At 37.3% G+C, this 26,537-nt stretch overlaps 1 protein-coding gene across 1 annotated transcript; it reads right to left on the reverse strand.

The window, feature by feature from the left end:
• Positions 1-55: 55 nt before the first annotated feature.
• On the reverse strand, positions 56-26,537 carry SNX6 (sorting nexin 6). The gene is made up of 14 exons (XM_027890159.1): positions 26,486-26,537; positions 26,282-26,329; positions 21,045-21,149; positions 20,163-20,273; positions 18,593-18,714; positions 16,522-16,645; positions 15,218-15,313; positions 13,777-13,882; positions 11,312-11,387; positions 10,049-10,088; positions 8,807-8,893; positions 7,749-7,908; positions 6,707-6,792; positions 56-1,885 (listed from the first exon to the last, which is right to left on the reverse strand). Exons 1-14 carry the CDS (start codon positions 26,489-26,491, stop codon positions 1,832-1,834), a joined length of 1,221 nt encoding a protein of 406 aa, XP_027745960.1. The 5' UTR covers positions 26,492-26,537; the 3' UTR covers positions 56-1,831.

The following is a 26,537-nucleotide window of genomic DNA, read 5'->3' on the forward strand; positions in this document are numbered from 1 at the left end:
TGCTCCGGCGCTACTGAGCCAGGATTAGAGCTTTAAGAGACACACCCGATACCAAGAGGATTGAAAAAAATTTAATGAGCTAGTAACACTGAACAGCAAAGACTAACCTAAAAACTGTTCCCACATCCTACTTAAAATATTTACAATTTTGTTAACTGTATATACATCGTCATCTTTGTCCCTTATAGTCTATTTATAGATGAGTTCCTTAGGAATTATACCTGTTATATTTGGAAGATGAACAGCACAGTATTAGTGTAGTAGGCATTGGTGGGAATACTCTGTACTAGGCGAGTTGCCAAGAGCCATTGGGCACTGGCCACTGAAGCCTGAGGTGATGCGTATGCGAATCAACACACAATGCAAACTCCTCGGCAATGTTCCGATTTGCAAGGCAGCAGGGTAAGTATACTACACTGTGCAATTCACCCTATTTGAGAAAAAAAAAAAAAACCAAAACAAACAAAAATCTCACCTCTGTGTGGCAATACAGGGCATCTGTAATCACAGAGACGTTGACTTACACTGATCTGCACTTCAAATGTACCATTCACCCAAAATTCTGCTGCTCCACTGATGGCCTACGAACCCATGTAAAAAGCAGCAATCCCACTGTGAAGAGCAATTCATCAAGTAAAGCCTAATTTTACAACATCCTGAAATCACACAACAGAACAGCACCTCTTGAAAAAAATTTGTGGTTCAAGTAAAGAGACACAAATCAATACAACTATTAAAACTGGCTTCATAGTTCTAAGTCCAGTTAGCAGAACGAGATCCTTTTCACATATTCCTTCATAGGGGATACCTTCACTTCTTTTTCTGGAGCAAAACTTTTTATCTGTATCACAGTGGGGCAGTATTACCTTTCATAGATATTTTATGCCCTTTCTGAACTCCCTTCCACTACTACTTCCCCTTTCTGGAAAGAAACCCCCAAGAAGTTCTCTGTAAAGTATTTCTGCCAAAGAAATTGCAGAGTCAGCCACCAAGCTCAAACAATTTAAGTACACTGGATAGGAAAGTCACAGACAAACAGATAAAACCTGAGAATGCAAGTGAAAAAGTACCAGGCGAGTAGTGTCAGACCAATCCAATGCTTAGTCAATGGTTTTTACGTGATGAGTAGAGAAAAAAAAAAATCTAATTTACTAGAAAATATTAAGCTTACAGATGATACAATGCCTGCATAATTTTAGAAAAATCATTGATTTCATGGTTTATTTTACAATAATTGGATTAGTCTACAAGTTAAGGCAAACATACTAATGCATCTGCTTTTCTTTTTAAATCATAGTTATAAAGGTTACACAAAATTCTCCAAAATTTCTAAGAAATGTTCACAATTGAAAAAAAGATAAGTTTTTTGATATCAGTACATGGAAAAAAACTAAGACAGTGTATACAATGTCATTATAGTAACAATATTCAAATATCTAATGGTAATATTTAGGCCATTTGAACAATGTGTTTCAAATGGTAAACTTCAGAAATTACTTACAAAGGTAAATAAGATTGCAGCCGTATCATAGTATTCATAACATGAATATGATTACATTGGCTATTTTCACAAAACCCGAGCATTTGTTTTCTGAACAATGAAAGCATATAATGATTAAATAAACATGAATATGTATGTATAACAAGTATGCTGTTCATATAGCCTGGAGCTACTTTCAGGTGTTTGTTCTAATTCTTTTGAAAGAAGAAGCTTGCTTATGTGCACTTGGTCAAATGTTTTTTCTTCAGGGAACTGTAAATGCCTATTTAAAGTCATGAAAACAAAATCCAGAGGAGGGCAGCCCTTGTTAGTGGGAGGACGGAGCGTAGCTTATGTGTCACCGTTTAACACTGCCAGGCAGCTCTGCAGAAGCTGTAAGTTACCCTGTAAAAATAAAGAACAGTATCACCACATTTCTCTTCCTTCTTTTACGCTTGTCACAGATGTTTTTTAAACAGCAATACCACCACTAAAGCAGAACAGACAAGTTTTAAGCATACGGAAAAATACTTGTGTAAGTAACTTTTTTCTTAAGAGTTTTTTGAATGTAGGAATATTGTGTCATGGAACTAAATGGCACCAACTTGAGATTCAAAAGCACTTAGTACCCTTTCCTGTTTCTTCCTAAAGATCTAGTCTAGTCACAAAAACTATTCACTGCAGAGCACTCTCTCAGCAATGAAGTTCACAGTTGCAAAGTTTTAAATTTTTTATATGGCAAGTACCATTACTCTGTGACTGGAATATGACTCCCAAAGAGTAAGTATTCATATATTACCAAATTTATCAACAAGTATTAAACAATTCATAGCATTCAGGATCTCCTCACTTACAGCAGTCATCTGAGCTCACAGCTCTGTTCAAGGACAGGCCTTGTTTGAAAGACAGCAGACTGATTTACCAGCTTAGCCAGGTGATTTAGCCATCAAAGTTGAGTTTAGCAATGACAGCTGGAGCTACAATAGTGATTATCAGAACATTACCTCAGTTTAACTCGGAACCAAGCTCTGCCCTTCTTTCCAAACACAGTTTTTAATCTTATTTAAAGCATTATGACTGTACCATAAGCAGACTGATTTTCAGGTATCTGAATGAATTTACAGAACTGACATCTTTGTGAATTGAAGCAAATATGACTGACAAGCCAGGAGTTACTTTGCAGAAAAAAACCCCACCAAAACAACATGGTATTCACAATATTCGCACTATTTTGTGCATTCATTTATGCTTAGATCATTTTAAACTACTAGCTATTCACTATGAAATAGCTAGACTAGATTTGTTCCCAAATCTGAAATCTCTGTGCAAGAAAAAATGTCAGGCTGTTGACAGTGTTAAGAGTAATTCCTATCAGATTCAGATAAAATGCAGAACACACGGTTTTCTGAATGCCCAGTTATGAACATGAGAAAAGCTGCTTACTTCCAACAAAAATTCTGGATCCAAAAAGAAACATGTAAAGAAAAGTTCAGAGAGACAAAAACATGTACATAGCTGTGATCTGCATACCCCTCATAAACAGTCCACAGAAGTACTAAAGAATTTGTAATTACTTTTCAGTTAAAAGCATTCCAAATGACCTGTGACAGATAAGCAGAAGGACACATCCCTCAGCCCAAAAAGGTAAAAAATCGTAATTCTATCCCCCATTAAGGTTCTTCTAATCCAGATTAAGCATTTAACTGATTTTAAAGGCTTCAAAGCAGAAGATTCCAAGTTATGCCTACTGAATCCTTCTCAGTCTTATCCCAGAAGGCAGCAATTTCAGTTACAGCTCCAAGAGTTTTCTTCTCTTTTTATGCCTATATTGGCAGAGGAGCATCATAAGCTATTTTTTAGAAGGCTTGTAATCCTGTGATATGAACAAGTTCTATATAAGCAAGATATATGGGGACTTGGTGACCTATCTTTGTGGTGTACAGAATTCATAAACTAAGGTCTCTGTTACTGAAAAGCTGATTATTGACTGTAATGAACTCATGAATGAAAAGGAATACTTCAGTCTGAAGTGTATTGTGAACCACACATGTTACCTGTAACAAAAGTGTGACAGGAGTCTTTTGGCCACGTTCTTACACCAGCATGAAGTACACTGGCAATTTACAAGCCATTGTGTAGCGTTCTAAATAGACAGTACCAAGACATCTGTGGTAGTTTTTGCTGGGGGAGAGTTGATTTCCTTCACAGTGGCTAATATGGGGATATGTTTTGTATTTGTGCTGAACACAATGTTGATAAATTTTGATATGACGATGTTATTGCCAAGCAACTCTTACTCAGCCTTTTCTGCTCCTCGTACTGCCATGCTGGAAGGGTGGCTGGGGGTGCATGGGAGTTGGGAGGAGACACAGTCAGGACAGATGACCCCAAGTGACCACCTGCCTGCCCATGGGAAGCACTCAATTAATTCCTTGTTTTCCTTTGCTTGTGTGTGCGGCTTTTGCTTTCCCTCTCTTTATCTCAATCCACGAGTTTTCTCACTTTTCCTCTTTTGATTTTTAGTTACCAGCCAGGATTAAACCATGAAAATGTCCTTTACACATCAGTCATTTCCAAACTCAGCTAGCCAGACTACTAAAATTTTCCAAATAGGCACATAATTAATTTTCATTTGATCAAATTTACAAAGTTCAAAAGAACCACCTTATTTACATTACAACAGATCAAGGACATTACTCTTTCTGACTGCAATATCTGACATACTTGACTTATATATAAGCACAGCTCAAGCAAATCCTATACATTCAGATAAATTCAGAAAAGTGTTTCTTGTGAGTTCACACTCCTAATCTGTAGATATTAAAGTTACTGGCAGAACCACAGTGACAGAAACATCCTTTTCAGCAAAGAAAGAATTACTGACAAAACATTTCATTAAATCCCTTAGCACTGCATTTTGCTTACTTCCTTCTTCTGTCAGTTCCAAACAGACATCTGTTGCTACTAACACAAGAAATTATTTTTAAAAAAAACCCACAGAGGCAAGAGCATATATATTAATATTTGGGGAAAAAATATGTTTCTCATTTTTTATTTGTTTTTATTTGAAGGGAGTGGCTATCTTAGTTACAATTCATATGTCAAAAGACTCTAAAAGTACAGCCAAGGCTACAAAAGTACATGATTATAACCTTAACAGTTTCACCAGCTATCAAACCTCCCTTCTTGGACATGAAATCCAGCACAGCACAACTGCAAAATCCAGCTGTTGAAAATACTGAATAGTACACCAAATGCAGCTTTTGCATTAAAATGGCTAAACACTTAATCAGGTCTCACATTAGCTTCAGCTGCATGAAGTCATGAAGAAACACAGCACTGGCAAACCAGAAGCACTATAGAGGGGGATAATCAGCTGAAACGGCCGTACAAAAACAAACATCAATCTGTTTAGTATAGGTCAGAGACCAAGGAGAATCTAAAGCTGCAGCTTGGCAGCTATTCTAAGTAAATCTAGGGTACATGCTGCTGATAAGAAGGCAGCTCTCTTTCACTGCCAGACCTCCCAGCTGAACCTGTATGTACAAGGGATGCTGTGCAAACAAGACTTAAAGTAAAGCTTAGAAAAACCCAGAGCAACTTTAGGCTCCATCTTACATGTAGTTGTGCCAACATACAGGAAAGGAACAGTCATGCATCATCATACTTCCTGGCAGGAGCCTGCACTTGCATCAACTTAAAGCAATCTCAACCCACAGTCTGATTTTTAGCTTTTTTCAAAAGTCTTGATTTGCAGTCAGGAAAGGATCAGAGGATATCAGCAGATTTAAAGAAGTATTTTATAGGGAAGTAGTATAACTGTAACTGGGCAGTGAGGGTTCACGTAGTATATGTATATATATAGTGTCCTTGATTTACTCAAGTTTATTTCCCTATCACCCTCCAGTCTTCTAAAGCTACACAGCCACATACAGGTTACAAAACGTGAGCCGTGCCTCAGAACCTTCTCTCAATACTTTGGTCATTCTTCCTTCTTCAGTCCAGCGACCTCTGTGCTGGGATTTGGGTTTTTATTTCCACACAGAGCAAATAACTTTTAACAGTAGGTCATGCAGCAGCGTTCATTATGGCTGAATTCCATCAAAAGACAGCCTCTCAGGTGAGTTCCACCACCCATGGCTACATCGTATTTTGACCTCCGTGTCTTCTGTGCCAGGCAGCTCCAAGGCCAGAAGATACATGGCTAGACTGATTCAGAGACCGATGCATCTGCATGACATCTAGTCTGGACACACTCATTACAGCAAAAGAAAACCCACAACAGCAGACTTCTAGCACAAGCCTGCAGCAGTGGTATCTGTTGTTCACAGACCTCCTTCCCACTTAAGTGTTTTTGCTGGAAAAAAACACTTAGACCTGAGTAACAGGTCATGTTTCAAAGTTGGCAAGTGCCATGCTCCACACACTATTGACCAAGCAATAAGCATTTTGTTGCTGCTAAAACTTCATATGCCTGCCTCCAACAGGTGCAGAAACACAAAGAGATTTTGTCCAGAACCTAGAAGCCTGGGCTTTTGATCTGACTTAAATAATGTACTGCCTACATGAAAAAAGCAGCTTTCTTTTTTGCTTCTACTATTCCTCTTTTGGCTGTACTGCAAGAGGAACTGAATTAAGTGTCTAGAAACAGCTCAGCTTAACCCAGCCAAAAACAGGGATACCTAGCATCCCCGAAATGAGAGCCTCAGAATCCATAGAAAGAAAAACATAGCAACCAAACTGATCCATCTGTAGTAGCTTAGCTTGTTTTAAATATGAAACACGGGCTTTGAAAAAAAGAAAACTTTCAAACATCATGAGAAATGAAATATCCTTTCTTTCAACGGGTCACAATATTTGTTAACATTTCAAGAATTGTCACCCCTAGTCAAAATGAGGTTTTAAAAATAGGAAGGTTTTCAAACTCTGCAGCTATAAATATCAAACAGCTAAAGAAACATAAAACTGAAGCCAAAATTGTCTTTGAAGAGATGAGCTTTCCAAAGGCACCTCAAGCATACCAATCTCTCAGAGGTACTTCACCTATACCTTTTTTTTTTTCTCTCTATTATTAAAGAAAGTTCACCTTTCTGGATAATGCTTAAAATCAAATTCCCCTTCCTGAATGTGAAGTGTGTATCACACAACAAATATAGCCATTTTGGTTAATCAAGCATATAATATTCAAAATGAGTTGAAACAGAGACCAAGAAAGATCACAGTTACCTTAGCATGCTTTAATTCCAGTTCTGCTAGTTCCACCAGATTTTTTCTGAATGCTGCAACTCTTCTTGTCTTAAAGTCTATCAGTTCTATAGAAAATAAAAGTGGACTCATTAAGAGTATCCCTGCTAGTGAACTCAGCTGTTAACAGACTTTCCTTCAGGATGGAAGAGGCAGAAGGTGAGAGAAAACAAAAGGAAAAAACTCAAGTTTAATCTCAGCACACTCTGGGCTCAAAAATACTGCTACACAGTTGGATGAAAGCAAACCACCATTGCAGTTCCTCACCTCTTCGTAACCTTTTGTGGACACAAAGCTCTTTTGGAAACAGACTGCTTTTAACATTTAATTCTCTTATTCCACCTGCACTGTTCTTTCAGGCTGATATGTGAAAGTCTTTAGGGAATATACTAAGCTAAAACTAGAATGAACTACACTATCCTTTTTTCATATAGCTTTGTGGCTAACAGGATCACTCATTCTCCACTGTCTCATTTACAGGAATCACCAACCAGATTTACTGGCTCAAACAACCCTTAAAAACAGAAGAACATGTGTTTAAATCTTGAACAATCTGCCCCAAATGATTAGTCAGATGACTACTAACTCCCAAAAGTATTAACCTAAAAAAAGGCAGTAAGTTTCAGTAAAATCTCATTTCATTATTTCTCTCTTCTCTAATGTAGTATCATGTATGTGACAGACTGGTGCCTTTACAGAATAATGCATAAAACCAAAAGGAGAATTTCAACAACACTTTAAAAGATTTGACTGCCATTACTGCTGGCAGTTACCATTTTGTTTCACAGTTTATGCATATGAAAAAAAGAGGTTAACAAATAGTTTGCTCCTAGACTTAGATCTGTCTAATGGAGCTATGAGGAACCAAATAAAAGTATAATTTGAACTTTCTAAAATAAGTAAATAGTGATTAAAAAGTAATAACCCTGCTTAGGAAATATTACAAAAACATATTCTCATTAACACCATCCTAAAATCTGTTAATTTTCAACTAGTCACATAGGATCAAGGACCATCCAAATACCTTGTTTTGCCGATTCAGAAATTTTCTCAAATTTCTGACAACATATTTGTTGAGTAGTTTCAGCTTGCAGCACATCTTTATTTTTTGCTCTTGCTTTATCCAATGCCTTATTAGCATTTTCATAATCCACTAGTGACCTAGATCTTCTGTATAGGAGATCCTATTAAAAAAACCCATAAAGTTTGGTTAGAGTTTATAAGCCTCTACCCAAGGATTTTATTATATACCAAGTATTTAAAAAAATATCAAATTAATTTTAGTTCTTCTTGCTGTATTTCAATTCTTACTAAATTATTTGCATTCACTTAGTTCATCCTGCAAGACCCAAAACATAATATTGTTTGGCCTCCATCTTGTCTGACAGAGGCTAGCAACAGATGGCTTAGATGAAACTCCAAAAGGCCTGAAAAGGCAAATTACAGGAAATTTCACAGCTTCTTAGATTAGAAAGAAACTACATTTAGATTACGGATTCTAAACACACAGAGGGCCCCAGAAACATCACTAACATTTTTCAGCGCAACAGTTATTGCTGTGATCATCTAACTAGAGACAGTCTTCATCCAGTGCTTCCACGTTCTGTGATGGTATTTCATCATCTTACATCCAACAACAATAAGAATTATATTTTCTGTAGCCACAAAATATCAAATTTGGGCCATGTGGTTTTGTATCGCACTAGGAGATCATATGGAGTCCAATTTTAATATTTAAAAAAAGGTAGCACTGATTGCAGTTACAAGCACCAAACACATTGCAAACACACAAAGAATTCACCAATAGCTCTTTGACTGCTTTTTTCGTTATACTGCATGATTTTGCCTCAACAAGTGCCTCACACAGTTCCATACAGTCAGTCCCACAGTCAGCAATTGCATTGTTACTCCTTACAATACAAGAGAGATACAGTGAAGGGAGGAATTACAGGCTAGAGGTGGCAGCATTTTAACCTGTCTATATTGTGTGTTTCTCAAGATCATGCCTTATTACTTTCTCTTTTTTTTTTTTTTTTATGTCAAAGAAACACAATACCACTGAACAAAAACCCATAAATTCACCTTAGCAGCTTGAGATTCCCTAAGGTAGTATTTAAGAAGATCAGAAAGTTTAAGATCTTCATCAGCAGATACCCGAGCCTCTATTTTCTGGAAAAACAGAACAAAACAGAACACCACCACCAAAGAGAAAACCAGTAAGTAAAAGCATCTATTTAAAAACATTCAGACTTTGGGTATTCACTTGTGATACAAATTCTATGTAAAATATAAAGTACATGACAGCTTGTCTTTTTCAAAAACTAAGATCAGGCCTTAATGACAGAAAATATGTAAAATGAGAAGCAGTATTAGGATTTTGTATTAAAATGTATGCAGTAACCTACTGCGTGAGCAGTAACTGACAACTAGCTTCCTATGTTACACACAGCTTTATTTTCCCCCCAATATCAACTATATAGATCATAAACTAGAAAACCTCAGAGAAACAAAAGCTTGTGTTAAGAGTTGCACAGGAAGTTTTATGTTGTTGTTGAGATCAAAAGAAAACCAATTTTTAAGGCACATTTGCAGACTGTTTTTGTAACTGCTCGAACTAAATGCTCTAAAAAGACCAATAAATTAATTTTCTTGTATTTGAAATAGATATTTCTATGAATTTAGAAACAGAGTTTCCAGGTGCATTTTTTAAACCCTATTAAAAAAAATTAATTTCTAAAATGCAACATTTTGAGTCAAAGCAAGTACATCTGTTAATTTTCTTCTGAGTATGTATTTATGCAGATACAATTGTCTATGAGGAAATGCACACATTTTTCATTTGAAAGCTTTCTTGATACATGGCATACATTTTCTTTCTACTGAGCCAAACAAATAAGGCAAAAGAGAGAAAGATATTTGAAAATCTGCTTAGAAGCATCAGCAGTAGTATTTCCAAGTCAAGTAACTGCAGAAACAGATCTTGGCCCCAGAAGAAAGCAGTATGCCCACCATTTTTTGGATTAAGGACTACATTTCTTCATTTCTTTTATTCATAACAAGTCCTGTGATACCCAGTAATGATTATGGAAGATCTCTCTGCATTTTAGAGGAACAGAAGTTTTACTAGTGTATTACAGGAAGACTACCTGGAAATGTTTAGTAGACTGCAGATTCCTAAGGCTCATTTTACAAAACAGATGAATGAAATCTTATGCTTTCTCATTCCAACCAGCACATTGCTTAAATGCTTCCTATAGAGGCACCCATAAAACATGCACATAATAATGTCTAGCTGACACACGACATTTGCTTCATAGTACGTACCCTTGTTTTGTCAAATAACTCTGACACCTTCAGAAAAAACCTGCACAAAGGAAACAGCTTATATTACAACATTAATTTGAACAGTCTCACAATACAGTCTGTGTCTGGCAAAAGACTGCAAAGGCACTGCTCAGAACTGTAATTCACAGAACTCAGAGAACACACCAGTTTCAAACTGTAACACTCCAAACATCTAGGAACTGTGCAACTAAGAAAAGGCAAAGGACAAACAAAGCATAACAGATGGATGGGTTTTAGTAAAGAATAATTGCACGGCTCCTCAAGGATCCTTTATGCTTCTGTGAATTAAACCCCAACCACCAGCACTCTGGTTAACTGTCTTACATGATTATCAGGTGTCCTTTACTTAAATTTGAATGTACTTTTCTTCACACAGTAAACATGGGGCACATCTTCATCACAGGAGACAATACAAAGCTTCAGTCTAACAGGAGACTAAATTACAGTCAAATTATACTTTTTAGACAGAAGACAGATGTGATTTCTGACAGACCCTAACAGGCTACAACAAATATAAATACTCTTATCAAGGTAACTGATATGTAGGCTATCACCACATTTGGAAGTATATAACTGTAATTCAGGTGAATTAATAAAAATAAGTTAACTTTCATATTCATCTATTACCTGTCATCACACTGACACTAACATCACACTAACGAACTACGCATGAACAGTCAGAAGTGTTGACATCTTTAAGTTAGTTAACTAAGTTTTATTTGCTGATACACCAAACTTCATCTTCAAGCAAATCACTAAAAGATTAAAGGACAAACATCTGTACATAAAGATCCCCTTCTATTTTCAAAGTTCTGGGGATCTCTGTAGATTCCTTTATTTGCCTAAATCTGCCAGAATAGGAAAAGTGTTTTCCAAGATGCTGGTACAAGAACACTCAAAAAAAATCTATATAGTCAGACTGATACCTGTGCTTGCTGCACATGTCAAGCACTTATTTTAAAAAATTGTGAAAGCACTGGGTTTCTTTCTTATTCTGAGTTTTCCATCTGAACTATGTAATTTTCTACAAAATGCAGAAAACAGCGTTTTTTACAGACAAACATTAAAGCAAAAATATTGAAAGCAGCCTGTTACAGAAATGAATTAGAGAAAAAAATATCTTAATGGGATATAGCTGTAATAAATTCTGGTTTTCTCATAAAAAGAGCTACCAATCTCAGCAGGTCACCATTAAGACTGCTACTTAGCTAATTGCCCCATAAATTATTAACAATATCTTACTTGCATATATCTGTGGAGTCCTGCGTTCCTAATGCATATAATGAAGACCCAATTCTATTGTAGTCATCCGCCACATCTAGAAAAACAAACAAGCACTTGTTTTACTATTTCATTCTTCTTTCTGAAAATTTTGAAGTTCCTCTCTTCCTTCAAGAGTAAGAGTTTTTCTGAAACGACATACTTTAACACAAAAGCAGAAATAAAACTGCAATTATGTCACTTTTTAGGAAGGATAACTTCACACAATAAAAATGATGCCCTCACCAAATTACATAGCGTGTAATTCACCTAGGAATATTTTATACAATTAGAACCTGCTGGCTAAATTTATTGTGAAACTTTGTTAGGTTTCATTTTGGTGGAAGATATACAAACTCAATGGTTAAAGTCTGAATTTAAATCTGAGTTTAAAGCTATCTAAAAAAATAATCACAGTTTAACAACAACAAGAAGTCTGTGTGCTTGAGAGCAATAAATTGACTACAAATTCCAAACTACCAAAAATATATTGCTACATGCACAATACACTTTCTAGTACATGATTAATTTTCAGGAATCCCTTACCTCATCAACAGTCACGGATTAAAGTAGCGTAAGTGTTAAAGCACTTCAAACAATGAAATTAGAAGCAGTATTTGTAAGAAGGCTGTATAATTTGACTAATGAGGTATCACTACATAGTAATCATAAAAATCAGATTTCTGCACCCATGACTTTTATAAAGAGCTTTTAGTATAAATTCAGTGGATGATGAAAACTCACAAATCCAAGCAGTGAATGGGAAAAATGTATTTGCTTGTTATTTGTGAAGTTTATATGCCTTTAAGCAGAATTTTGGTTTTTTAAATAACATAACCTTATTTTAACCTTATGAGTGGGTCAACTTCCACCCAATTCATTACTCCATGTATCATCAGTGCAGCTGGTTACAGCAAAGAATGCTATTAGGAAGCTATTAACCTCCCCTTCTATTCCTCCCATTTCAGTATAAAAATAAGATTTTCTGCTGGAAATAGCAAGTCAATGTCTTTGCAAGCCCTGCAGCTCTCTGCCAATCGTAAGTTATCCATAAACTACAGATTGCTCATTTCTAAAACAGGCTTCCCAGGTCATTGCTTTACTCTGCCAGCCAGAATTTCAGAAAAATTGTCCCAATTTGCAGTTTGATAAAAGTTGTCAACGAACATCCTATGTGACTTGAGCCTGAAAACCAGTGAAGCTCTGTCACAAGTTTGATTGACCTCTTCCTTTCCTCTACAACCTCATTTCAAATCATTTTCCTGGTTCTACAACCAATGTAAAAGGCTTCCTCAAAATGTAAATAAATCTTGGCACTTAACTACTATGAATGCAATTCAGTTTTCACTTTAAGAAAGCAAACAAAAACACTGGAAACCACTTCAGGTGGGAACTGAATGCAGACACAGGGCCCTTTAATAGTTCATTAACCCATAACTCACTCTCTCCGTCTACTAGCAGAGATACTAAAGCTACAAGATTCAGCCTTCATACAACAATATCCACTTTAGAGATCATACCAATGGAGATTCATAAATGATTTGTGACCTGCTTTTGTGTGGACTGTATTACTGTAGATAGCAAGGACAGAATCTGTAAATCAAACACAAACTTCAAGAAAGTAGACAGAACCTAGCAGATTAATTTTGATTTATCTAGGCACAAAATCTTACAATCAAGGGCAACATAAATAATTGTTTTCTGATCTTCTCAAAACACAGTAATCCTAAAGCAAACACAACAGTCCTAACCCAAAGCTTTTTCATTTTTTCTCAAATAAATGCACTGCAGTTGAGAAGACTATCTAGAGCTTTCATAAATCACATTAGCCAGCACTCAGCTCAGGAAAAGGAATCACTAGCCAAGTGGAAAATCTTGTCTCAGTAAAAAAAACCAAAAAAGCGGTCCTGCAAACCAGGCTACTGAGTGTACACATTCCAGTCTCCACTCTAAACAGATGAAAAATGGAAACCCAGTCAAGAACTCATTTCCTAAGTAGGAGTTTGCTACTAACAAAGGTAACTTTGCTAGCAAGGTAATGCAATGCCTAGAGTGCCAAGAAATTGCACTCTGATGAAATCAACCTTATCTAATAAAAAACAACTTCACTAGGTGTAAAATCATATGGACTGCTGGATTACCCACCTCTGTATCTTAATGACTAAGAATCAGACTTCAAAAAATATTAATACATAATGTGTTTCTCTTCAAGCAGACAGCATGAAGAGTCAAGGTATCTTCGGTGTCAGACCAGGCTGTTCTTATTCCATCTAGTCTTCTACAGCAAAGCCTAAACTTTGAAACTCAGATTTAGACTATGTGAAGGCTGCACTTGGAGAAATAAATTCACTTTTTGAATGCAAAAAGAAAACTAAAACTTACTTCTCCTCATGAACAACTTCTGTCCACTTTAACTAGTACTATTTTCACCCTGGGAAAAAACTTACTTTTATGTGATCTTGTCATTTTATCAGATTTGGCAGAGGCATCTTTGACTCTATTGTGATATTCTACAAGGAATGTTCTTTCATGTTCAAAGAAGTCATCCACATCCTACAAAAAAAAGAGAGAACAATTACAAAAACAGTATTCACTCACTCTCTACAGAGCAATTGCAGAGTCAATTTGCATGTCGCTTTGTGCAAATGCAATCTATTTTTATTGTCTAAAACACCATTTATGCAAACTGACTTCTCTACTTACATCATGAGCTGAAGTTTTAATAAGAATTTATTAAGAATTTGTAACAAGCATCTTAAAGGTCTAGGTGACTACATGTGAAGGATATAATTTCACTACTAACTACCATAGGGTCACCAAAGGGTGACAAAAAAAAATACAATACACGTCAAGTACTTAATAAAAAGACATCTACCTAGAAAAGAGGGAGAGGGGATGAAAGTCAGCCAGTTGCACAGATGCTGTGGTTATAGCAGAGATGATACGAACTCCTAGCCCAGAACACTGATCTCAATGACAGTGAGATCAAATTCTTTCAAATTTGGTAAAAGCAGGTAAATTTAAATACTCTCTGTATTACTAAGATGCTTGGTTTATATTTATTTTTTAAAACCCTCTACAATAACACAGATGCTCAATACCATGGAATAGCCTACAACACGGGCTTTGAACAGTGTTCTTACAAAAAATGTTTGTTATTTGGACTTTACATTTTTATCCAAGTCATAACTAATCCATGGTTATATCCACCTTCCAGCAGCTTCAAAACTCATGATTTTAAAGCTAGAAACTTTAACTCCTGGAAATTGCTAGCAAATGGAAATTTACCACTAGACAGAAAGGAGACCAAAAGCCATTCTCTGCAGAATTTATGCTTATTATAAAACCGATCTTGTAGCTTTTGGAAAAGCCAAAATGAAACTGAATTTTCTGTTTTCTTTTTTTCTTTGTCTCAGTTACATTCTTACATCTAGCGGGAAGCATCATATCACCTCTACTGCTGCTCTTAGCTTTGAAACAGTAGAGGCATTCTACTAGGCTGGTAAAATTCACTGTGTTATTAACTTCTGAACTGAAGCAGTTGTCAGACCTAGTTCTCCTTCCCCCTGTAAATGCCACAATAAAATGGTAGGCTGGAACAAAAAGAACCCCAGATTACCAATTATATATGGATTAAAAAAAAGCTTAATTTCATAAAACAGGGGGAAAGAGCACTGAAAGCCCTCTTCCACACAAGCAAACTCTTTGTTATCTTGCATCCAGGCCACAACTTTTTCCCATGGTCTGCCACTAATACTTCAGTTAGATATCACTATAAAAGTCTCATTTTTGTACCTATGTAAAATTCTGCTTCATTAAAAGAAAGGTGACACCAATGTTAATACATTTTAAATCTTGATATATGAAGCAATAAGAAGCAATAATCACCTTTACTCCTGAAACAATGACACCATCTGCTGATTTAACCATATTTTTGAAGAAGTCTTCAAGTTTCTCTTTCTTATTTTTCCCACGAACACTCAACTGAAAAACAAATTCATTTATCAAGTTCATTCCTCTTCTGGTGGCAATAAAAGCTTTAAAACAAAAGTAACAGAACTGCATACCATAACTTGCTACACCTAAACTGGTTTTCCTGTTCTCTGCTAAGTCTTATACTCTGCACTAACGGGGACAAGGCACTATGCATCCAGGAATGACTGACTACCTTATTTACTAGATTGCTTTTTATCACCTAAAACACTGTTCTAGGAATTAAAAAAAAAAAAAAAAGAGCAGCAACATTCTAGCACCTACAAGTAATACCAAATGTACAAGATGTACATTTCAGTAATCAATAATACAGTATTTATCATGCACAGAGCTGCTGAGTTAATATATCCAAGTCTCACTCTTAAAGTGCAGAATAACAGATCTTTCACTTCCAGAGGATAATGCTGGTTTCAGCCTCCTCACACTCCTCCTTGTCCATCTAAGTTCACCCAGTTTAGGTAACTGAGTTCCTGAAGCAATAAGCATTTCTACATCAAGCAACAGAGGAACAATCTCTGTTACAAATTTTGATTACAGTATGTACGCAGCTGAGCCACTCTTTGTAATGATTTAACATTCAATGTTGATTCCTGCAATTTTAAAAAGTAACTAAAAACTGTTTGCAGAATATTAGCAACCACTAACTCCAGCACCAAAGAGTTATGAATCCAAAAATCCATTATCTCAACTCAGTATGTAACGTGGATAGTCACACTAGTCCAATACTTAGGAAAAAAAAAATTTAAAAAAATTTTTTTCACTTACATCATTAACAAAAAGGCTTTACTCATCACGAACATTTAATTAGAAATTCTCTCTAGTTTTGTTAGCAACAGAATTTATACCACAGTTCCAGATCCTAAAAATTAGTGTTCCATCTTCCTTGTATCATTCTTCCTCACAACAACAAAAAAACTTCAGAGTGGAAAAGTGTGGAATCACCACCAAAAGCTCATCTTTTTAAGCCGTTAATACTTTTGATGCTGAGGTTAGAGCACAGTGCATTTGGTTCCACACATGGCAGAAAATGAACTCCTACAGACTAAACGAATTTCTAACTTTTACAATACAAGTATGTCTGGTATGAAGGAACTGATGTAATTTGCTCCAGGAGGTAATGCCCTCTTAATCAATTTTCCATCCTACCATAAAAGTACATCTTGATTTTTCTTGCCAGCAATTCAGTTTTCAATACTCACATCCTGATTATATTCCAAGAATACATGGAAATTTAAATCCTTTCTCAAAATAGGATGTGCTGCCACACGACACAAAAACACTTCATGCATTGCAACTGTCTTCTTGAATATTGCCAAATATTCACTAAAAACAAGAAATAAGACAGACATAAGAACTTCATATGAAGCAATTAAGTTTGAGATAAGCCTAGTGAGCAGCTTTAAGAGATCCTCAGTAAGGGTACAAAATTTTAAGCCAAATAATAGAGTTTATCACTCCAGTATTTGATATAGACATAAATAAATAGTACAATGATAACACTAGTGAGAAATTTGAAGCCTGAACACATTACAGAGAGACTTTGATGAAGAGTCAACAAATACACTCTGATTTTTAAGGTTAGCTAACAGACACTGGTTTGCTGAACATGTAACCTCATGTCATTGTCCTTTCCCCAGCACTCAAAAAACCAAGAAACTGAAGTACAGACTACAGCCACTAGGCACTGATGTGCAAATTCCTTCCTCCCCATCTCCATCCCCATGCCCATTCGCGCTCTCCTTACTTATTTAAATGTTCATGTAGTTTTGTTAGCTGTTTAGATAGTCTTTTATTTCACATTAGAGTCCCTAGCCTTTTTGAGCCGAAGCTTACATTAATGTCTTGCTTCATGGTGATTCTAGAAGTGAAATTAAGCGGTAGGTACAACAAAAAAAAATCACATTTAACCATAACATAGTTGCCCAGTTCAGCCAACTCAACTTGAAAGCAATTACTCACTTGCAATTTAATTAAGAGGAAGGCATTATTATCAATACAAGTTTGTTATAATTCATTTTGCTTTGCAAATTCAGTGAATAAGATGTAACTCATCTAAAAATGAGGAAGGGCTCTTTTTCCCTTTCTGAGGTCAAACAGTGAAATTATAATCGACACTTTTCCTTCCACTATGTGCAAGGAGGTTAAGATTTACATACCAGCAAACCAGCAGGGCCAGTGTTGGGAGATGTTTGATCTCAGTGAGAGTAGTAGTCATTCAGTGAAGACAAAAAAGGAGGATGCAGAGGATGGAGGTGGCAGTAGAAGAAACCCAAAGTTTTCTGTGTTATCCAACCCCTAACCAGACCACAAGAGAATCATGATCAGGGCCGCTGGAAAACCAGATTCTTTAAAATCTATAGTGTTTTGCTAATTTTCAGTTTTCTGCATATGAAGTGTATATCTACTCCGCTGTAAATTATGTTGTACATATCACTAATACAGAGCTTTTTAAGACATTTGCTCACAGCAGCTGAAGTTCGGAGAGAAAGCAGCAGTTCTAAGAGTTCTATGTACTTTTCTTGTCAATTCAGAGCTCTTGATAGAAGCAGTCTAGAAGCAGCGTAAATATACACTTGAAAACTGAAACCAATGACAGGAAAAAGATCAAAGAAGTGAATGCATGATAAGGAAAATGGACGAAGCAAGGAGAAACTTCACTGCGTAACTCAATACGGAACAAGAAGCCTCAGAGCAGATATTTCACATAATTTAATTCATAGTAAGGGAAAACACTATTTTCAGGAAGTATATTCTCCTTGTGCAAAAATAACAAAAAAAAAAGTGTCAAAAAATATCTTCTACTAATCTTCATATTTCTTGGGGAACAGAAGGTTGGCATGTACTTTTCCAGTACCAACCACATGCAAAACTCCCTAGGTCAATCCCTACATGTATAACCTTAAAGTTTCATTATGCTTTTAAAATGTGGAACACCAAAACTAAGAAGGACAGAGGTTATCTCCTCCCTTTGCAGATGTTCTGTGAAGAAAAGGACCTAACTAGGTTCTTTCTTACAGGAGAATGTACAAGAACAAGCTGATTTATTTTTCCTGTTTCAGAATATCTTCCATGAAATTATTTCTACAATTTTCCTAATGGCACTGATCATGATCACTAAGATTAGCCCCGGTTATGTAGCAACTGGATTCTCAAGCCTGTTATCTCGCAGAGAACCATTACATTGAAGTCGGAAACATGGGACAGCAAACGGCTTTAGAAGTTTTGAGATATAAATAAGTAAAGAATGAAGTAGTAATCAAGTCTACATACGCTTCCAGTTCTTGTTTCATCTTGGTGAATTCCTCTTTAGTCATCGATCCTTCCCCTTCTCCAAGTTTCTGCAATTTCTCCCTGGAGGCATCAAAGTCAGGCCTGGGTGGTGCTGGTGGAATCTGGAATTGAATCCAATTTTTTTTAATCTCTCATCTTCTCAATCAAACAACAGCCACTCAGTACAGGAACTGTAGAGTGCCTGCAGCTTTTTCATATATGGCTCTCTCTCTCATCATTCATTATAGCATTTCTGGATAAAGTCTCTCATTCATGAGTTATACATGCCACATTACTATACCAATTTTGGTCAAGTGTCCTTGAAGATTACTAAAGTATTAACTAATGGCTTCAGTTTAATTACAACAGAAACCAAACAATACCTAGCTTTCCCATGACAATGAATTAAAACCTGAGATCATTATTTTCTAATAATTTTTTGTTTAGCTCATTTGGTATTACACAACTGTTTTCACACCATCCATTTATAACTCCCCAAAACTTTAAACCAAGAAAACCGTTCCCTATTGTTTGCAGACACTAGCGCTTTCTTGCAGCACTGTTGACATTAAAGATGCATCTGCTGAAATAACAAAGCACACAGTAAACACCACAATCAAACTAATCCTGAATTGCTGTCAGGAAAGGGACTCAGAACAAAGCTAAACTATGCTGAAATTTTAGTCTAATGATATGGGCCCATTATATTAACACATTACCAAAAAGGAAAAATCTATCATCTAGACAGCCAACTATCTGAAACTAGTTGTTAACACACTGAAGGTCTAGTTACTTCAAACTGCATTGCTGACTAAGAAAAGACTAGCTCAAGAAGGGTATGACACATCACAGATTATACTCATTATAATGTACCAACTAATGAATTAGAAATATCTGATTACCTTCTGCATCAGCAGACACCCCCCAAACAAAATAAATACCCAACTTTCATACCAAGATGACAAATATTCCTATTTGTAATTAACATATGAACAGCAGCACTCATTTTTAATATGCACTATTGTAAGGGGACTATTTTGAGACCTCTGGTCTCTGGAGGCTTGAAATAAACTTCAAACCTTAAGTTATTGTGTATCGAAGCTCTCTGTAGTTCTACATGTTATTTGTACTGGTTTCCTCCGCTCTGATTTATGGTAAAAAGATTCTGATCTTTATAACGAAAACTGGAAAAATCTAATTATTTCACTCTGCCATTCCAGCTAAAACAAAAGCAATACAAAACTCGTAATAAACATCTTGCAAAAACAACACCACAGCTCAACTATCTCTCACACTTCTAATACAGTAGCCTAACGTACACTTGGAGAGAGATGAAACTGCTCATTCCTTAGGAGAAAAAGGGAAGAAAGTATTACAACTACTGTAACTTTCCTCCAAGCTAGCTTTAATCATGAAATCTGTGTAATTGCATAAAGTTAAGTATTAGAGAAGCTGATCTAAGAAGGAACGAACATCTGCTGTTTCCACTACATTTAAAAGCAGTTTTAAGTACTTTTGATACAGCCCACAGAAAATGGTGCATATAACCCAAAAGAACATCAGTACTTACAATATAGCCAGCATAGTCCTCGTTCTCAACAAAAGAATCGTGAAGCCAAATAAACTCTTCATGTTGCCGGACAACAGAAAATTCATTTTGTTTGAAATTTGGTAAGGAACTCTAGAGGGGAGGAAGGAGGTAGAATTATAGGGGGGTAAAAAAAAAAAAAACACAACAAAAAACCCAATGTTTTTCATTACTGTATGAGAAGCCTTGAAGGAACAACAGAACAACAGAAATGTCCCTGTAAAAATAAGTGAATCATCAAGGTAAGGATTTGACACACAAAAAAGTTCATTCAGCAGTAATTACCTTCATCTTAATTAGTGCAACAATCAGTTGGAATAGGTTGCCCAAAAAAGCTGTGCAGTCTCTGCCCTTGGAGATATGTTTAATATTTTATCCATTAATCTTGGAATTCTGTTTAGTATCTTTAACAATGATTTGGATGAGCGGATAGAGTGTATCCTCAATCAGTTTGCATATGACACCAAGTTGGGTGGAGACACTGATCTGCTGGAAGGCAGGAAGGCTGTACAGAGGGATCTGGACTAGTGCATCCATGGACTGAGGCCAGTTCTATAAGGTTCAACAAGGCAAAGAGACAGGTCCTGCCCTTGGGTCCTTAGAACCCCAGGCAGTGCTACAGCCTGGGAGCAGAGCAGCTGGAAAGCCTCCTGGTGGAAAAGGACCAGGGAGTGCTGGTCGACAGCAGCTGAACATGAGTCACAGTGTGCCCAGGTGGCCAAGAAAGCCAGTGACATTCTCGCTTGTAGTAGAAATCATGTGGCCTACAGGACTAGGGCAGTGATTGTTTCAATAAACAGTTTAAATAAACTTTCTTTTTTACATAATTAAAAAAGCATTGAGTGTACAAATCCAAGTTTTTACCTTTGTATGGACAGTGAATTTCACTTTATCCCTCTCACTGAGTGCATCTGAGATATCCACTTGCAGAGCAGCATCAGTCTGGAGATCTACATTTATTGCTCTAAGCTAAAAAAGAAAAATCTATTTAGCTTAATTCAAAAAAAAGTTAATTATATTTCCTTTATTCTCATTTGAGAACACTGATCCTGCAATGCTGAAGATAGATTACAAAAAACTCCAACATTAAAACATTCTCAGCAAAATAAAAAATCCCAGTAGCATTCCTTATAGCACAAATAACTACAAATAATAATCTCCCTTACAGTACTCCTTGTTAGTGCACTATTTTAATTTCTGTATATTGTTATTTTGCTAGTAAGTGAGATAGCTGAAGTACATTTACAGACAGCAGCAAGTTTGGGAGGCTTTTTTCTTCATTTTTGTCTTCATTCCCCTCACTCCTCTGAATTGACAACCTGCTCTTATGTACTTGTGAAGGTAATTATAAAGATATTACCAGTTGGAAAGGTACTTTCAAGGAGAAAAGTAGTTCTACCTTTCAAAGAAGCAAGAGTTGGTAAAGACCTGATTTACTCATATTCTCTTACACTATTTTTCTGTTTATTGTTTCTCATGACATATCGAAAAAGCTTAAAAATAACATCCTGAGTTTTACAGGGCTAAGTCTTCTCAGAGATGTTTTTCTGAACCCCCCCAACCAAAAAACTCCAACCCAAGATTTCAGCATCTTCAAAATGGCAAAAGTGCAAGGAATACGTATATTGTTTCTGCAAGACATGAAACCCAAACTCTCTTACAAAGTAATTCCAAAGTCATATCAAAAAAAATCTGCGATCAATGATCAATTATAGAAAAACTGGAATATTACCTGAGCACCAAAATATGTGGCAGTAACTCGCTTCAACAGTACATGGTGTAACTAAACTCATCTAGACTCCAACTTGAAATTCAAGTCCCCTCGCTCTTGCACCCTTGCTGTTCTAGAGGAATTTGTTCCATGACAATTTCATCATCATGACCAACTGACATTCAGGATGTTTTTAGAAGTACTAAGGCTAACTCTGAAATCTTCTCTGAAATCACTGTCAAAAAATATTTCAACATCATGCTCATATGGTATACTTTTTACTGAGACACTGTGTCTTCTTTGATACTGCATTTTTTCTACAAATATTCTGTTCTACAGTATAAAAATGTTTTGCCTTACAAAGATATAGACTTTTTCCATGCAAATCATCTCAGGATTGCATTTTGAAGTCTGTACTTAAGTACAGTAATGCTTTAAAAGTATCAACAGCATGCAGTACAAAGCTTACACATGAGCAGACTTTGAAGGTAGCTCTGTAAGCCACTGGAACAGCACTAGGGAAGAAGCATCAACTGCCACATCTTGCTTTCCACCAGAAGATGGAAAAGATTATCTTAATCTTTATCTTAAATCACAATGGTCGGATCCCACTCTAACCAACCTCAATGTGTGGACAACTGTTGTCTATATAGCAGTAACCAGACTAATGTGTCTTAGAATTAGTGTATTAAAGTAAACCAAAATCATGCAGTCTAGCATATTCTGCTAGGCTAGCAAAATGTAAGAGTTCAATAGCTATTACACAAGTAGTAATAGCTTTTCCTTACACAAGCTTTTCCTTACAGCAAAGCTGGAAATCATTAAAATGATTGCCCAGTAACATATACACACACGTGATTAAGGCATTGCCTTTTGTTTTGTTTTCCCAAGGTTTAGGGGGTCACTGCCTTGTACAAAGGCATATTATCATGCAACAGTCCCTTGCAGATCACTCCACAGAGGCAGAATCTCCTAGCTCCTACTGAGTTTACAATGTTCCTAGTATCTAATTTAGGAAAGAAAAATATAATGACGTACCAATGTCTCCTGTATGTCATGACACCACATTTTTCAGTGTGTAAAAAAGGTTTTTGTGGTTACACTGTCTGGGGTACTGTTTGTTTTTCTCCAATCCCCCCAGAATAAATTAACAGACATGGTAATCTCAGCAAATAGTCTGGATTATCTAAATGGCATTTCTGTAATCTTTCACAAGTCACAAATATTTCTACCAAATGCTTTTCCACCTCCTTTTTTTTTTTTTTTTTTTTTTTTTTTACAAAGTGGTACTACACAAAATTCTGAGATTCAGTACAACAGCTGACCGAGTCTGTCACTAGAGCATATCTAGGGTACCCTGGTCATATGCACTATTCACAACTTTAGATACAAAACTCTTATCTGTGCTGAGAAAACTAAGAAAAAAACATGACAATTTCACTCACAGCATACAACTGTAATGGACTATTTGTTTGATTTATACTGAGTTAAGTCTGTAACAGTTTTGAAGAGTTTAATAACATGTTAAATTATGCTGTGTAGCCTGACTGCCAACGGGGAACGTTTTTGTCTGCAATGGTAATGAAGCATTTATGAAAGGTGTCAAAGACAATAAGAAAGTTGAAGGACTTTAAATATATTCATGTGACACAAGGTTCACATTGCATTACTGGAAATTGAATTCACCAACAACATCATAGCACAACAAACTTAAGCAAACTCTTCATCACTACAAAAGAAAACTACCACCACTTGGTGGTTTTCTAGTCATAAAAGAAGTAGGAAATGAAAAACTAAAAGAATTCTGATATGGATGAAAACTGAAAGTACCTTCAAGTATGGAAAAAAGAGAGGTAAGATGCGGTCCCTTTATACCTTGCCCCCCTCCAAGTCTAACGCATACAAATCACACAATAATTTTATGCTTAGATACGTACTCTACATCCATGCTGAACAACTTGCAAAACAAAAACTAATTTGATTTAGCTACTTTACAGTTTTCCATGCTTTACTGAGAAAGTCCCTGTTTTATTCAAAGGGTCTAGAAAATACCAGAAGCCAAAACTCAGGCTAAGCAATGATACAGTACTAAGAGAGAACACAATGCAAGGAGAGGATTTAGCATCTAAGCTCTTAAGAATCAATTATACTTCCATTGATAATGGAAAGAATCCGATAGAGGTAAGGGAAGCAACCAAGCCCTACCTTCCTAAGTAATGTCACCCATTAACACCAACTTTCATGCTCTAAGATCTTTCAAAAATGTTAGAGAAAGGACCCTTTCTTCAGCAGGCTCTTTATAGGCAGATAAATAAGGGGACAAACAATACCTTTACAACAAAAGCTTACTAAGTGTCTTCACAGCATTAAGTTTCCAGCAGACCTGTTCTAAGGGATAGCTCATCTCCCCTGCATGAGTAGACAAGAGTGTTAGCCAAGTCAGCTAAAGTTTATAAAGATATAAAATATAGAAGATGGTACTAGTAGAGAGATACTGTACCACTTTTCAAAGCACATATTGTTTACATTAGAGAGAGCACAAAAATCCCAACAGGAACTGCATTACTCCAAGTGAACTCAATAGTATCTTCCTAAGTGAAATTTAGAAAAGCTATTCCCAGAAGTTCATTTTATGCAGAGCATTTACAATAAGCTCCTTCTACCGACCACACACAGCTACTTCCTCAAAGATGATTCTCAGTGCTCTGTTTTACAGTTCTCCGGAAAAGGCTCCATATGGTATAACACAACTGTTTGGGAATTACTGTTCTATGTGGCATCAGCATAAACTCTAGCCCTCTTTTCATCCCATCACCCCAAAGTTAAACTAAAAAAAAAAAATTAGGGAAATGAGAAGGACACTATTTTGGTTTAATTCCTCAGTGCTGGATGAAGATGGGGGAGGGAATAAAAAAGGCGCTGCACTTGGCCAACTGAGATGATGTAAGTTTTACAACAGTACAAACAAGACTGCTAAGACATTTCTTAAGGTTTTCAAATTACCTTGTGAACTCTGACAACCTGTACCCTTAGAGGGAAAACTAATAACCAGCCAAACAAACAAGTTTCACACGAGGTCAGATCTGCATTGTTATGTTCTACCTGCACCTTCAGGTAAAGACAATTTAACTGTTTACATCAAAGTGTGTTCCTAAGTACCAGGGACGACCCACATAAAATACAATTCCACAACTAACAAGTTCTTTGGTCCTTCTTCTGAAGACACTCAAAGGACAACAATTTCCACCTTCCCTCTTTTTTATCCAGTGTTCTTACTAGAGCTGCTGCATAATTAAAGGCAAAAGCTCTGGTAAGTAGCTAGAATTGGCCTGATATAATATTAGAATGCCTTTTTTTATTTTTTGATCATAAACTGGAACATAAAATACGAAATTCCTATCACACACATACAGTCAAAAATAATTTAGTACTTAAAATTGTATTTGACACCCGAGTCCGGCATACATATATAGTAAAGGTCTATACCAACACAGTGTTTCTCAGATTTTTGTATTTTTTAGTGATATCGTGTATGTAGTCACTTCAGTAACCACAACAGCCAAGGCAACCTAAGCAACCCTGAAGCTGCTCTTCTATCTTCCTCAGAGTTGGTCTTTTTTAAGATAATAAGCAAGAGGAGTAATCAGTCTGAGTGAATTATACTGTATTAGCTGATTTGTTGCCTAAGTGAGGCAGGCAAGTTAAGGAGAGATGGATGCAGCAGTCAGAAGAGAAACGAAAGTAAGAAATAGAAGGGCAGAGAAAAAGGTTTTCTCAGTAAGAAGGGTAACTGTGGTATCCTGTCCCAACAACAGAACTTCTTTTCAATACAGGGTTTATTATGCAGCATGTGCCTGCTATGTAAATGTCCCATTGTTATCTACGGGAGAGTCCCTCAGGCCTGAAAGGGAGAAGGGAGGGCAGGACTGCATCACTCAGGCCCTGGTTCACGGCTGGAGATGGAACCCGGTGCTCCCCAGGGCTGGTCAGTCCGGGCAGGACCGGCCTCTCCAGGCGCGTGCGGCGGGAGAGGCCCGCAGGGAGAGAACATCGATCCCCGGGCACACACACAGCCCCCTCCCGAGCCGCTCCAACGGGAATACGAAAGAACTGTCCTTCCAAAACTTGTGTGACAGAACAACGCGCAGCCAAGGCTGCACACACACACACACGCACACACACACACACGCCGGTTTCGGCTGTGCCGGGCGCAAGTCCCAGCGGGAGGACAGGCAGCCCGGACCCCGCCGCCCGGCATCCCGCCTCCCTCCCGACACCCACGCAGCTGGCTCGGGCCGCCAGCGCCCGCAGGCCCCGAAGAGGGGCCGACTCTGCCCTCCCCCGCCCAGCCCCAGGAGCCGGGGTCCCGACGCCTCCCCGCGGCACTTACACCTCGGTCCTCCTCTGAGAGGAAATCTGGGCCGTCGTCCGAGCCTTCCTGCTTGGGGGAGAGGCGGAGGCGGTGGCGCGGGCCGGGGGGCGCGAAGCGGCACGGCCGGCGGTAGGGAGGGTGTGGAGAGACAAAGCGCACAGGTTAGTGACCGGCCGCGCCGCCCGCCCGCCCCGGCCCGGCCCGCGGCCGCCCCGGACCCACCATCATGGCTGCTCGCGGCGCTCTGCGCCCGCCGGAGCCGCGGCCGGGCGGG

This window comes from Empidonax traillii, unplaced genomic scaffold (assembly GCF_003031625.1).
Source record: "Empidonax traillii isolate 1590-97213 ecotype Southwest subspecies unplaced genomic scaffold, ASM303162v1 scaffold278:size663781, whole genome shotgun sequence".
NCBI lineage: Eukaryota > Metazoa > Chordata > Aves > Passeriformes > Tyrannidae > Empidonax > Empidonax traillii.